Below are 14,848 nucleotides of genomic sequence, written 5' to 3' on the forward strand. Positions count from 1 at the left end.
CCTTCAGTCAACTAACATTTATTATTAATTTTATATAAGCTTTTCTAAGTAACTGAAGTCCATATGAATTTGTAGTGTAAATACCATAAGTGCGTTCATTCAGTAACCAGATACAGAGAATATTTGTAAAACTACATTTAAAAAAATTTTGTTAATGTTTATTTATTTTGAGAGAGAGACGAGTGCAAGCAGGGGAGGGGGTGAGAGAGAGGGAGACACAGAATCGAAGGGAGGGGTGGAGAGAGAGGGAGACACAGATTCCGAAGCAGGCTCCAGGCTCCGAGCCGTCAGCACAGAGCCCGACATGGGGCCTTACAAGCCATGAGATCATGACCTGGGCTGAAGTCGGACGCTTAACCGATTGAGCCACCCAGGCGCCCCTATAAAACTACATTTTATATACAGCCATGCCTTTCTTCCTGCTGCTCCCCTAAATGAAAATTCTATAAATGAGGGGTGATTTTCTCCATTGCAAGATTACCCAGCTCCCTTTGCTCTTCTCCTGGTTTCCTAATTTTAGCCATTTCACCAGATGGCAGGTAAAAAGTGAGGAGAAATGAAACTCGGAATGGATAAACATTTCAGGATTTTATGGACCCTTCAGAAACTCTGGAGTGACTGGTTTGGATCACTTAGAGTCATAAAAGTTCCAGGTATCCATTTCCTTAGTTCTATTCTGCTGTTTACACAAGTTTTAAAACAATTAGAATTAGTGCATAGAGCTCACTCAGCAATTTAAATGGAAATTTGTCTGAAGTGCATCAAACCAATGTTAGCAGCGACCATTCAATTATTTGCCATTCATCAATGTGGCTGCAAATAATCAAAGCTGGCTAGACATACACAACAGCAGTGTTTACACTGACGAGGGCACACATAGTCTACTTCCTGTTCCAATCTGACAGGATATCCTCGGGAGACATCTGAAACTCCACACCTCCATCCCGGGACCATGAATTTACCATACGCACAATTTAAAAACAACCCAGCACAAGATGGGATGCTTCCACCGTGAGAACTCAAGTGACTAACTTTCTCCCTCAGACGAGTCACTTGTGAATGTCAGGGCTCCACAAGACAACGACTTCTCCTTTGGAAATACTGTCCTCCCAAGAAAAACTTATGATTCAAATTTTCCACATGCACATGCCTTCAGAATCTGATTGGATTTGAATTAAAAAAAAATCTGCAGGAAATGCTTTGATTATGTCTGAATGACAATATTCTTTAGGGTTCTTCTATGGCAAGAAATTACAGAAGAACAGGGTAAGTGGGAAAGGTTTAAATTACACACACACACACACACACAAATAATAAATAAAAATGCTAACATAAAAGTATACAGTGTGATAAATTAGGGCAGAGTAGTTACTGTATACAGAAGTCCATTTGTGATGGGAGGTAGCAGGAGGGTGGGCTCTCCCTTGTCCACTGTATCAAAAGCAGCGGGTTTTTGTGGGTTTTTTTTTATCCCCCTATGTTCAGTGATGCCATGCACTCCATGACAAAGCTGCTTTGATCTTCTCCCATTAAATATATCTTGTATGGACCTAGCCTGCACTTGATAAGAAGAAAAAAAAAAAAAGATCATTTATATGAAAGGGAGGAGTACTGTACGTCTCCAAGATTATTCATTACCTTTCAAAAATGAAGCTATTTGTGAAGTCTTTGTGTAACACATACATGAAAGAATACTATGCTGCTTGCTTAAAGTATTTTCTTGTGCTCCTGCTTTCTTATTCCTGCCTCGGATCAGATGGGGACCCCTTCGGAATAAAGCAATGAAGAAGACATTGCAATTTACGGTCGAAAGAAAGAAAGAAAGAAAGAAAGAAGGAAAAGGAAAGAAAGAAACGTACACGATGATTGAAATAAAAGACCCCATACCTGAGCTGGAGGGTTTAGAAACTCTTCCCTTAGGAACTGGGAGTAACAATAATTCCAAGGACTGTGGTGGTGGTGGCGGAGGTGGTGGAGGCGGTGGCGGGGGTGGTGGGGTTACTTTCTCTTGCTTCTTCTCTGAAGGCGGTGGCGGTAGAGGGTCCTCAGGCACCAGTGATGATTTCTCAGCCAGAAGACTCCCAGCAGCCCTTGCTGCTACCTCTTTCAGAAGGGCCGCCGAGGAGGTCATGGAAGCCAGGGAAAGGAAAGAGCTGGCCGGGGGTGGGTGTTCCTGACCGGGAGTCAAGCTTCTCTCACTGACTTTCTTGGATAAGGCTGCCAGCGTGGAACTGGCAGACTGGGAGCTAAAAGGGGAGGAAAAGGACTCAAATCGCATGGTCTCCTCAGTCCTGGTGAGAGATTTGTCCTGCAGAACGGCATTGGCTGCGGCTTTCAGTTTGAGGATGGCTGAATCCGGAGACAAGCCGCAGGTGGTGGTTGAGTTTGACAACCACTTACCTTGATTCCATATAAAACGGTTACTTGGAGCGTATTGGTCATTCTGTTCCTGCTTCTCAGCCAACTTCCTGGCAAGAACACTGAGCTGCTGGGCATGGTGGGACGGTGGGGAAAAGGAGAGGTTCGAGCCCACGTTCACTGGGGACTCCACCCTGCCATTGGCCGTGGCGGTGGCATCGAGTTTGAGGGAGCCAGCCTCCAGCAGCCGCCTCAGGTTGCTGCTCAAGGGCTTAGTGGAGCCTGGGGGGTCATCCTCACACAAAGAAGACACGCCAGGGGAGAGGTGATCTTGACACTGCAGTGAGTCTCTCAGGACCTCACCGTCAAGTCCCACCAGCTCCAACGTGTGACTGCTGGGAGTGGCACTTCCCAAGGAGGTGTCAGGGGAAGTGGACTGCTCTTGGATCCGGTCCTCCAGAGACAGCTTATAGTTCTCCTGGACTTCTCCATAGGATGCTTCTGACGGAGTCTCTGAAGAGTTTCCATACCAGTGCTCTCCTTCACTGAGTTCTCCCTCCGCCTCTTCCAGCCTACTAACATCTGGGGGAATTAAGAAGATCAAGTTTACTCCCCAGTGGGCAACAAGCAAGTCTGAAGACATTCAAACGGAGTTGTTCACATGCTTTCTCTTCCCCTCGCCCCAAGAACCACAAGAGAGACAGCAGCAACCTTACCAGAATGTCAGGTGCTGAGTCAGACAGTCTTGGCAGAAGCCTTCTGAGAGAAGGTAAAATACTAAACAGGCAAAGGTAAAAACACACCCACCTACGAAACATATTCATCTTTCTATAATTATTCCAGACAAATTGAAATGGAAAAGAGGGAGAGAGAAAAATGGATCTGGGAGAGAAGTAACTGCATGAAGAGACTGCTATTCTCAGTGGTGGGGGAAATGGAAAGAAACACGTTCCCTTGTTAAAAAAAAAAAAAGAAAAAAGAAACCGGCATGATATCTTTAGTGTCGCATCAGAATTAGAGAGGCAGCCTGGCAGGGTGGGAAAATGTTGTCTGTGAGGCACAAGACAGTGGGAAGCCGCTTCCCCACTTTCTGATTCCATGACCTCAGGCAAGTCGCTTAGCTGGTTTGATAGAAGAGGCAACTGACTTTTTTTGAAAAGTTCATCCAACGATGTAAATACTACCTGCCTGTTAGATATTACAACTGCATCCAATTGTTATGAAGCTTAAATCACAATAAGCATGTGACTGTGATTTGCAAACAGGCAAGAACTATATAAAAATCAGATCTCATTCGCAAACACTGCTCACATTACCGATTTCTTAAAGTGACAGCATTTCCCATGTTATGCATGTTACTTCTTTGAGAGTCCTGGATTCCGATTACCAACATGCCTGCCATCTTATCACAGGCAATGATTAAGAATTTGTCTCCTCACTCCACTAAGAGTCTCCTTTAATTATTTTCCGTCCATTAATTTTTCTTTCCACCACTGCCACACTGACTGCCCGCAAAGCACCGCTCCGTTGGGACTCCCAGCCATTCCAAGAGCACCCATGAGCTCTGTCATTGTTCTACCTTTGCTCAAGATAGTCCTTCCATCAGGAATGTCTTTCCTCAGAAAACCTGACTATTTATCCTTCACCTGCCAGCTCAAAATTTTCTTCCTTGTGATTCTCCCCGGAACTCTCAGAATTAATCTCTCCTTTCTCATTCATTCACTTATCCAACAAACAATTGTGGAGTATCTGTGGCATGCCAGGCATTGTTCTAGATCATTCTAGACTGAACCACACTGAACGAAAATCCTGCCTTCGTGGAGCTTCATATCCCAGGAGAGGAAGATGGCACACAAAATTTAAAAACTAGTAAGTCATACAGTAAGCCAGAGGTTGGGAAGTGCTATGGGAAAAGATACAAAGCAGGACAAGGAGGATGGGGGGGTAACAGGTAGGAGGAAACTTGCCATCTTAAATAGGATGGGCATATGGGGCCTCACTGAGGTGGTGACATTTGAGCAAAGACTTGAAAGAAATGAGCAGTTGTTCATTCAGCTCCCTCTGGGAGAGCGTTCCATGCAGAGGGAGTCACTGTAAAGGCCCTGATGTGGAAACACGTGTCCGTGGCCCAGCGAGGAGGCTAGTGTGGGTAGAGTGCGGTGAGTAGGGGTCAGAGCAGAAGGAGAGGAAGTCAGAGAAGTAACATCAGAGAAAGAGAGGGAGGGGAGGGAGCGAGGATGGGTGTGTGTTGTGAACCAGTGAGGCTATGCAGACCTGCAGAACACTGTAAACTGTGGAAAGGTCTTTTGCATCTGGTGAAACTGGGAACTACCAGAGGGCTTTGATATGATATGGCTTACATTTTCTTTCTTTTTTTAATTTTTTAAATGTTTATTTATTTTTGAGGGGGGCGGGAAGGGGCAGAGAGAGGGAGACACAGAATCTGAAGCAGGCTCCAGGCTCTGAGCTGTCGGCACAGAGCCCAACTCGGGGCTCGAACTTGGGAATGGCAAGATCATGAAGTAGGTTCAAGTCAGACACTTAACTAACTGAGCCACCCAGGCACCCCTGATGTGACTTACATTTCCAAAGGGCTGTTCTGGCCTCTGTGTGGAAAAGAGGCTACAGACACAGGGTGGAAGCAGGGAGACCAGCCAGGAGGCTGGAACCCAGGTGAGGGATGACAGTAGCTCAGCTCGAGGTGACTGCCAGCGGTGAGAAGCAGCAACGTTCTGTGCATCTTTTGAATGCAGAGCCAACGTTCCCATGTTCTGTTTACACTGATTTTACATCACTCTAAATTATCTACTATAGACTTATCTTCTAAAACGTAAGCGGTGGTGTTTCTTGAAGGCAGGGATCATGTTCTATCATCCACACATCCCCCACTGTGCCTAACACGATGCCCGGACCCCAGCGGAGTTCAATGAATGTTTAGGAATTGAGCTAAAATTTCCCATTGTGCCAAGTTTTGCTATATGATATGGTGTTTCTTTTCTGAATAGAAGTAGTTGAACTAGTAATGCATGAGCTACAAGCTGATACATTGATCTTCCCATGCTATTTAGAGAAGAAATGTCACAAATGACAAATTCTCTTTCACTAAGCTAAAGTTCCATGACTCCTTCCTGAGATTCTTTATTAAATTATCAAGAAAATGTAAAATATCAAATGGAATTTGCTGAAAAAAGGCAGATAAAATTGAATTTTCTCTGTTAAAAACAGTCTGGTTCCTTGTGATTTGCCACATTTCCTTCTTCCCACTCCATTTCAACATTTGTCACCTTCGCTGAAACCAGCAAGACCCTAAACTACTCATCTCCCCACTGGCTTCTCCAAGAGATGTTTTTTTTTTTTTGTTTTTTTTTTTTTTTTGTTTTTTTTTTTTTTTACCAAACATCAAGTAGTCAACATCCATTTCAACAAGAGGGCTAATTTTGTGTCCCTTTGGTAAGCCACCTTTCTTGATTTCAGTTTAAATATCTTATCCTTCAGAAAAATCACATGGGAACGATCCTGTAAATAGTAAGAGAAATAAAAGAATCACTACAATAAGAACAGTTGAGTGTCTCAAAGAATTTCTTCTCTGATCTTTATTGACGCTCACTGAAAGAACGTAGGAAAACAAATGATTCAAAAGTGAGTACTTGCAGATGATATTTTTGTCACACTAGAGTAGCTCCAGATAGTCAAGACTGGTCCAGAACCAATGTGGTGTCAGTTAACAAGGTGCCTGAAAGCAGGGTTTTGAGAACCACAAAAATTCATAGCCACATGTCCCAGCTCGTCATTTTACTGAGACTATTACATATTCTGAGGGAATATCCTGGTGAGATCAAAAGCACATAGCTACCTACTGTTAATGCCAGAACCAAGAACCCAAATCACACAACAACTGGCCCAGTGCTTCTCTGCAAAGCTCCAATGCACCGCCCGCCAGATGCCCTCTGAATGGCAACTTCTAGTTGTCAGAAACTGCTGCCCTCCTACTCCTGGTCATCCAGGCCTCCACGCTCTAGAAACAGAAATCAGCAAGAGAATTCTCATAGATAAGGACAGTAATCACTCCTTATCTTAGGATAAACCATTCAGAGGTAAGAATCCATCATTCCCATATTCTAATCTCTCCATTCCTTCCAGGCAACTTCTTTGTTGGTGATCAAAAGCTGATTCAACCGCCTCTAAAATTCAGCACTTCTACTGGCAAAGCCCCAAAGGCATAGCTTAATTTCCTACCCCCTCCACACCCTCAGTGAGCAAGACTAGTTCCCCCTCCAAAAGTACTGAGGCTGGTGAGTGCATCAAAAACTAAAGCCGTCCTGGGGCACCTGGGTGGCTCAGTCGGCTAAGCTTCAGACTTTGGCTTAGGTCATGATCTCACAGTTTGGGAGTTTGAGCCCCACACTGGGGTCTGTGCTGACAGCTCAGAGCCTGGAGCCTGCTTCAAATTCTGTGTCTCCCTCTCTCTCTGCTCCTCCCCTGCTCACGCTCGGTCTCTCTCTCCTTCAAAAATAAATAAAAACATTTTTAAAAAATTAAACAAAAACAAAAACAAAAACAAAACTAAAGCTGTCCATTCAGGCTCTAATCCTACCAAGCAGTGATCAGGAGATCCGAACATTCTTGAATGATACAAACAGTTGATATCTACGTTTAGAGAAACTTTCCCAACCTTGCCAAAACATAAGCGCCCAACAAGCAAACCAAGCATCCCTTAAACGGACCATTTTATGGCCTCTAAAATAGCTGGATGTTTCTTAACCAACCCATTCCCGGTTCTTTGCGGACGTGACCACCTAGATACACTCTCTTCCTGACTGCAAGAAAACTCGGATATGTAGAGTATTTTTTAACTCGCAATACTCTATTCATCACTTTTCTGAAGATGCTGCTACTAAAATTGAGACTATTCAAGTAATAAATCACCAAATAATTTCAACGCACATAGCCGAGGAGGAGCCAGACCAGAAACCCGAAAAGAAACATTTTTGAAATTATTCTGGCATCACCTGAGGTCAAGCAGAAAGTGGGGGAAGCTTTCAGAGACATGAATGCAAGAGAAGTGGAGACCTGCAGAGGTTGGAGAAAAATCATAAGCGGCTCAAACAAATATGCTTTCAGCTCAAAACAGCAGCGACAAGGATTTTCTCCCACAAATATTAATTCTCCTCCCCCTGCTGGGCTGCTCTGTATTTCACATCTGAATTCATCCAGGAGATGTCCTTGAAGGCTGCATCGGTCCAGTTACGGGGAGCTCCCCTTCGGCGGGGTGTGCAGGAGCCCGTAGCACCTTTCACACCACATTATGAGAAAAGATTCTCATTGGAGAAGCTCAAAACAAAGCATTCTGGCAATCTAGGAGATTAACTTGTTGGACACCACAAACTTTACAAGAAGCCAGGCTTGACTTTTGACTCTCTTTCACAATTCGAGAAGCCCCTGGGCAGCGAGACAGCTCCATTTTCCTGTCCGTCAGGAGCACAGAATCATGGCACGTAATCTCTGAGCACCCCACATGCTGCGGTCCCGGAAACGCTTCCTGAGCACATGGACTGTGGATTTCACAGCTTTCCTAACTAAGGCTCCCAGGGGAAGCCTCTAAACGGCCAATGTAAATAACTTCCTTGTAAATACATTATTTTTAACCTCCAGAATAGGAAGCTATTTCCATTGCTAATTTTACAACAACCTATGTCTCTGACAGCCAGGTTCACACTCATTCCTGTCAATTTTACACAACAGTCTGTTTTTGTGTTTTTCACTTTAAATCATCAACTCAAAGAATTAAGAATAGAAGTGGTACAATTACGGAACGAAAATATGCTGAATAAATTTTGTTTCCATGTGGTGAATATTTCTCCTTTGGGGAAAACAAAACAAAATTCCACTACCTAACACATTTATTTATAATTCAGTTCTCAAGCAGAAAACCGGTAACTCAATATCTGCAACTCTGGCTGCGTTTTTTTCCAACTCACTTCCTTTTCAGTTTGACAGTTTTAATCAGATGCATTTAATTGGACAAATACTCAACTCAGAAGATCCTCGATCAGAAAGATAGGGAGCGAAAAGAGAAAAAAGAATGCAAGAAAGAGATACCTATTAATTTTTATGCCTTTTGGCTGTGGTTAAAGTAAGCGGAGATGGAGATCCAAAAGCCCCATTTCTTAATCTACCCGCAACTCATCCCACCAGTGGCTCCACATGAATCTTACCAGCAGGTTTTGAAAAGAACAAAGTTTCACCTCTTACGACTCATGGTGAGTCCTGCCGTAGTCAACACCTTCTTCTTGTGACAACAGGTGTCTTCACCTAGTACCTAACTAACCCTCTGGCTCATTTGCATCTAAAAATCTTCCCAGTGTTCTTCCTTTCCAGCTAGCATACATTTATAGCTAAATATTTCACTTAATTTTTTAAAAGATTATTTATTTATGAGAGAGAGAGAGAGAGAGAGAGGGAGAGTACGAGAGGGCAGAGAAAGGGAAAGAAAGAGAATCTCAAGCAGGTTCCGCAGAGTCAGCAGCACAGAGCCCTACTTGGGGCTTGACGTGGGGCTTGACACGGGGATGGAACTCAGGAACCGTGAGATCATGACCCGAACTGCAATCAAGAATCAGATGCTTAACTGACTGAGCCACCCAGGCACCCGTATACTTAATTCTAAGGTCACACATCTCTATTAGTAATATCACCCTATTAGTAATATCACTTGCAATTATCTAGTACTAGACAACCAATTTTTCCATGCAATTTTATACAAAAGTGGTTTGTAAGGTTTAAGGACCTGTATACAGGAGTTATTAGCAAAACCAATGCTGATGACTGACTTAATTTAACAAATATGAGCATTTACTATGTTCGGGGAGCTGTTCTCTGCAACAGAGAGCTTCAAAGACGCAACAGTGTCTTGCCCAACTGCTGCAGTCGACAGGGAGTGAGGGTTACACAAGTATACGAAGTGCAAAAGCCTGGTGTTAAAACAGAGCAACCGAGCAAGGGTTGTTTGTGCATAAATTAATTCCAGTGGTGCACATGGCTTTGGAAATGGACCTTGAAGGAATGAAGATGATTTTAACAGATGACACTGGAAATTCATGTATAGGAGGGTTTGCTAACATTCAGGTGACTAAAACCTAATAATTTTTTTTTTCTGCATTCTTCACATTTTAAAAACTGACCATCTATTGATTTGTGAAAGGGCAGATTTTACCAATTTTCTTACCACACCCACTGGTTTTGAAATCAAACCATTAGATTATAAATGCCTGAGGCAGGGCCACAGGTGAGTCATTTTTGTATTCCTGCTGGATGCCCTGATCCTAGTAGGGGTACCAGGGCACCTGTGGTTGTAGTGACAACCAGGACCGCAAGAAGTGACAGGTGCGATTCCCAGTCCCTTACGCAAACACACGGAGGGGCACAGTGGAGCCGGCATCTGAGAGGAGGGCAGTGCACTATCGGGGCACTCTCTCACTGCTTTTCATCTCTTCTCAGAGGCTAGCCTTGTCCTCTCAGGCCACCTTTCCCTGGAGGCTGCCAACTTGGCCACACAGGTTCTGGGTTTTCCCTCTCAACGACTTACCACCAGAGAAAGGTCTTTCCCCTCTCATCAGCCTGTTGGAGGTCCTATTCCCTTCTCCAGACTTACCACTGAAGCCAGAGGGCGGGGGTTCTACAATTGACTTAATGTGGGTCACAGAAGAAAGGAGAGGGAAGAGACACTGGGAAGACAAAAACGATGACCCCTATAATGTTTAATAAAGGTTTAGTATGCTGCACATCAGGCTGTTATGAACCAATTTTATGATTTTAAGCATAAAACATATCCTCATGTAGGCCAGTTTTACCTGCCAGTTTTTACACTGTCCCTTTGGAGCCTAAACGCCTTAGCACATGCCCCACACCAGGTGTGCCCGGCACAGAGGGAGCACTCTGGGATTCAGGGCTCCGAGGCCACAGTGCGAGTGAAACGCATGGGCCGGCCATTGGCCCCGGGGGACAAAGCCTCAGAGATCACGGTTATCAAAACACCGATGCCCAGGGTACCCAACCGCTGTCAGCATGGCCAGGGAGAAAATTTAAGAACTGCTAGTTATTTAAAACGGCCAGGGTGGAGAAGACGACCAGACTCCTGTCACCAGTCCAGCTGGGGAAGAGGTGCTGCCAGGGCACTGGGAAATGGGAGGAAGTCTGGAGAGGATAAGAGTCGACAGACTGAGATGGCACGGAGAGGCCCTCTGGGTCAAGACGAACATTGTGCACACAGGAGTGGTTTTAAATTATAGTTGCAGATGTCCACGAGTAAAACAAAGGTAACACAAAGGAACGCACGGCTCTTTATCTGCAAAGGGAGCTGCAAACGGTAGGGGAGCTGCTTTCAGGATTTTCATATAAAGGTGCCAGACCTTCCGGTGACCATCAAACTGCCCGTCACAACATGAATGGCAACTCCTCCCTAAGATTGCTTAGACCAAAACCCCCGCAGCTTGCCTTGACGCTTCCCTTTCTCTCAAGTCCTCATCGAACTCATTTGTAGATTCCACTGGTCCCACCTTCCATATACATCCCAAATCTTGCCACTTTTTACCACGTCTACCGTTCCCACCCTGGTATACAACACTGCCGTCCTTGGCCTGGACTGTGGCAGTAGTCTTCCAGCTGGTCTCCTCACTTCCGATTCTTGCCCCGCTGTGCTCAGCCAGCAGCCGGAGTAAGCTTTTAAAAATATATGTCACACTCCATTACCCCCATCCTAGAAGCCTCCAAAATGGCTTCTCATGTTTCTCGGAATAAAATCCAAAACCCTTCCCTTGCCCTCAGGGCCTCCATAATCTGTATCCTTCAGACCTCATCCCCTACTACTCTGCCTTGCTAATAAATAATAAATAAAGAGCAAAATCCCCCCCAAATAGCCACACGGCTGACTCCTTGACTTCCTCGGGCCTCCCCTCAAAGCATCACTGTTTATTAGAAGAGAAGCTCCATGAGAGAGAGGACTTCGTTTTCTTTGCTATGTGCTCAGCACATAGCACATGGCACAGAGCAGGTGTTCAGCTATTGTTTGTCAAATGTATGAATGAGAAAGATGATGCGCTTAACAATCAGAAAGGCAGCACTTATCAGTACTGGAAATGAGAACAATTTTCAAAATTACAAATGATAATCCTGTTTTTCTGATGTGAGTCAAACATGAAATAGGGAAAAGAGAGTGTTTTGCAAACTTTTCCAACAGTCTCCCTAGTGGCCAAGAAACGAGCACAGCATCCCAAGGTAACTCGGGGCCACAGCTGAAGCCCCCTCCAGAAAGTCCCAGATTTCTTGGACTCTTTGCTTAACATTTCAAGGGAATTCCACATTCTACTCTGTCCTAGAGCTGTACTTGTTCTTACTAAATACTGCAGGGCTGTGCTTCACAAACCACTGAGGAACATCGATTCTCTGTGTTCCCAGCTGCTCTGGAGAAGCAAGGATGTATGAAAAGTATCTAGCACAGTGTCAAGAGCTCAGTAAAGGGCGGCTATCATTGTTACGATCATTACCGTCGGAAAATAGACAGTACTAATCCTATTACCCGCACTTCAGACAGAAAAGCTAAACACAGAGGGTAACTTTCTCAGACTGCACAATGGATCTGTAGGAGACCAAGAACTATAACTCTATTTGCCGATTTTGAATTTGTTGTCTGAATTACTTTAGAGATGGTAAAGCCTTGGAGATTTAGTCCATATGGCTAGTCTCTAGGCAGAGGCCTAGAAAGGGCCAGTGATTAGTCTGTGGTCCCATACTTGATTTGCTAACATAGACAGGACTTGAGCTCAGATGTCTCACTCCAAAGGCCAGTGCTCTACTAAATCACGGCATAATCATCATTAAGTGAATGAATGAACTCTAGAACAAGACCTGGAACACAGCAGCCTCCCAACAAACAGTTGTTGAATGAATGAACAATCATGCATAAAACACTAAAAATATACCAGGTACTTTATTAGATGCTTCAGTATTCATCAGCAAATTCTTCCCATGATTTCATGTGGTAGACCATAGTCTCTTCATTTTACAGACCAGGAAACCAAGGCTCCAAAGGTTAATGGCTTACCCAATATACCCACTTAGTGGGTGACAAAGCAAGGTTCAAACCCAAACCTTCAGGAAATCTAATAGAGTGTGAGTTGTTTGACAAAAAGTAATTTTTCAGGTAAGCAAAAAGTACAGTAACTTCAAGTAATCAATTTTTTAAGTTTCATTTTTTTTTTTTTTAATTTTTAAAGTAGGGGTATTTCTATTTATTTACTTATTTTTAAGTTTATTTTCAAGAGAGAGAGAGCAAACAAAGGAAGGGCAGAGACAGTGGGAGACAGAGAGAGAATCCCAAGCAGAAGCAGGCTCCACACTGTCAGCACAGAGCTTGATATGGGCTCAAACTCACGAACTGTGAGATCATGATCTGAGCCACAATGAAGAGTCAGACGCTTAACCAGTGGAGCCACCCAAGCATCCCTTTATTTATTTATTTTAATTAATTATTAATTTTTTATTTAGAGAAAGCGCACAAGTAGGGGAAAGGGGCAGAGTGAGAAAGAGAGAATTTCAACCAGGCTCCATGCTCAGGGTGGACCCCTACAAATGATAGGATTGTCATTTGTAATTCTGAAAATCATTCTCATTTCCAGTACTGATAAGTGCTGCCTTTCTGATTGTTAAGCACATTCTTCTTTCTCATTCATACATTTGACAACCCTGGGGTCATGACCTGAGCCAAAATCCAGAGTCAGATACTCAGCCAACTGAGCCACCCAGGCACTCCTGCATTTTAAGTTTTGTTTTGATGGGATTTCAAAAGCATACACACTCAGACACGAGTTCCTTCTTTCTAAATTTGTGGCTTTTTGTCTCCCATCCAGCTTAATAAAACTGTGCAAACTAAGGATGAAAACCTAGTGTCATGGGTTGAATTGTGTCCCCCACCCAAAGATGTTGGAGTCCAACCCCCAATACCCGTGAATGTGAACTTATTTGGAAATAGGGTCTTCGCAGATGAACGAGTTAAGATGAGGTCATTATTGTGGACCCTCATCCAATATGACTGTGTCCTTATAAAAAGGGGAAATCCAGACACAGAGACAGACACGCCTACAGGCGTGAATACCATGTGAAGACTAGAGTGACCCTCTCACAGCCAAGGAACTGCCACAAGCAGGGACAGACATCTGGAACAGACCCTTCCTTGTGTCTTCATTGTGTCTCTGTTGGCTGACACCGTGATCTGGGACTTCTGGCCTCCAGAACAGTGAGGCAATAAATTTCTGTTGTTCAAGCCATCCAGTTTGCGATAGTCTGTTACGGAGGCCCCAGCAAAGTGATACATGTACGTCTGAACGAAGGCCTGAGACTTTTTCTGGATTGGTTCACCTCTGGATTCTGAACCGTAGCCTAGCTTAGTGCTGTAGTTTTTGCACAACCTGGTTATCACAGAACGGACCATGCTGCTGCGCCGTGCGATGTCCTCCGAGGCTGGAAGGACTGGGAGCTGACTATTAAGCTATTTTTACCTACCTCTGAATTTTAACCAAATTTTGTTCAAATGAAAGATTCTGAGAAAGACGTTAAGCAAGAGAAGTCTTCTATTACTAGAGTTACTTCACAATCTCCAAACAAAAAAATACACTCGTGGCCACATATGTTGTAGCAAATCAATAAGAAAGGGATAGTTCAAAGTATAGCACGAATCCACGGACCCCAAGGCCAATCTACACACCAAAACACTTCTGGTTAGTCCACGGATTGATAACTTGCTCCTTCACCCTTTCCTGCACCTCCATGTTACAGAAAGCATATAGAATCTGTCCCCTCAAGCAATCAGAAGTAAATTTACCATGGCTACCATGGCATTATCAGAAAAATTGTCTGTTAAGGCTGATAAATCGGTCGATTATCTGCTTCCTTGACTTTTATTTCCTCTTGTATAAATGTTTTCATCCCAACATTACCAATACCTGTTATAAGATGAACGATATATCACCAAACTACTGAAATCGCCGGGAAATTCTTAATAGATCAAAAAAGAACTTAACTACCAAAAAAAGCCCTAATAACATAATAATGCACTCTGTCGTCTAGGAACAGCACTCTATAGAGAGATAAATGGCTACTTATTGAAATCTCAGCTTATACATAAAATGATACATTTCTTCCCGGGCACATTTACCAAGCACTGACATCACCTACAATGTAATGAAACATATTATGCTCATAATCATTCTGACTGCCAAAAGAAAATTTCACACAGTAAGTCCTTTATTTACTAAAAATATATGTCTATACAGGAAGAAAATGGGTGTTTGGGGAGAAGAGATTTACCAAAGGAGAGGAGAGCAAATGAAATTGCTTTTATTTAGTGCTTAAATACATATAAAATAAAAGCTGCAGAGAAGACAGATCCCAATCCCCCACATTTTCATGAAAGAACGATGGTGCATGGGCACCTGGA

General features: G+C 43.7%; 1 protein-coding gene across 2 annotated transcripts in view; it reads right to left on the reverse strand.

The window, feature by feature from the left end:
* ZNF827 (zinc finger protein 827) overlaps positions 1–14,848 on the reverse strand; it is a 169,801-nt gene that overhangs the window by 135,322 nt on the left and 19,631 nt on the right. Inside the window, exon 2 of one of the 2 annotated variants that reach the window (XM_049631210.1) lies at positions 1,888–2,940. In XM_049631210.1, the coding sequence (XP_049487167.1) occupies positions 1,888–2,940 (1,053 nt within the window). Of the gene's footprint in view, positions 1–1,887; positions 12,104–14,848 lie in introns of those variants that run through there. The other variant, XM_049631209.1, reaches the window with a different exon arrangement.

Source organism: Panthera uncia, chromosome B1, assembly GCF_023721935.1.
Source record: "Panthera uncia isolate 11264 chromosome B1, Puncia_PCG_1.0, whole genome shotgun sequence".
NCBI classification, from domain to species: domain Eukaryota; kingdom Metazoa; phylum Chordata; class Mammalia; order Carnivora; family Felidae; genus Panthera; species Panthera uncia.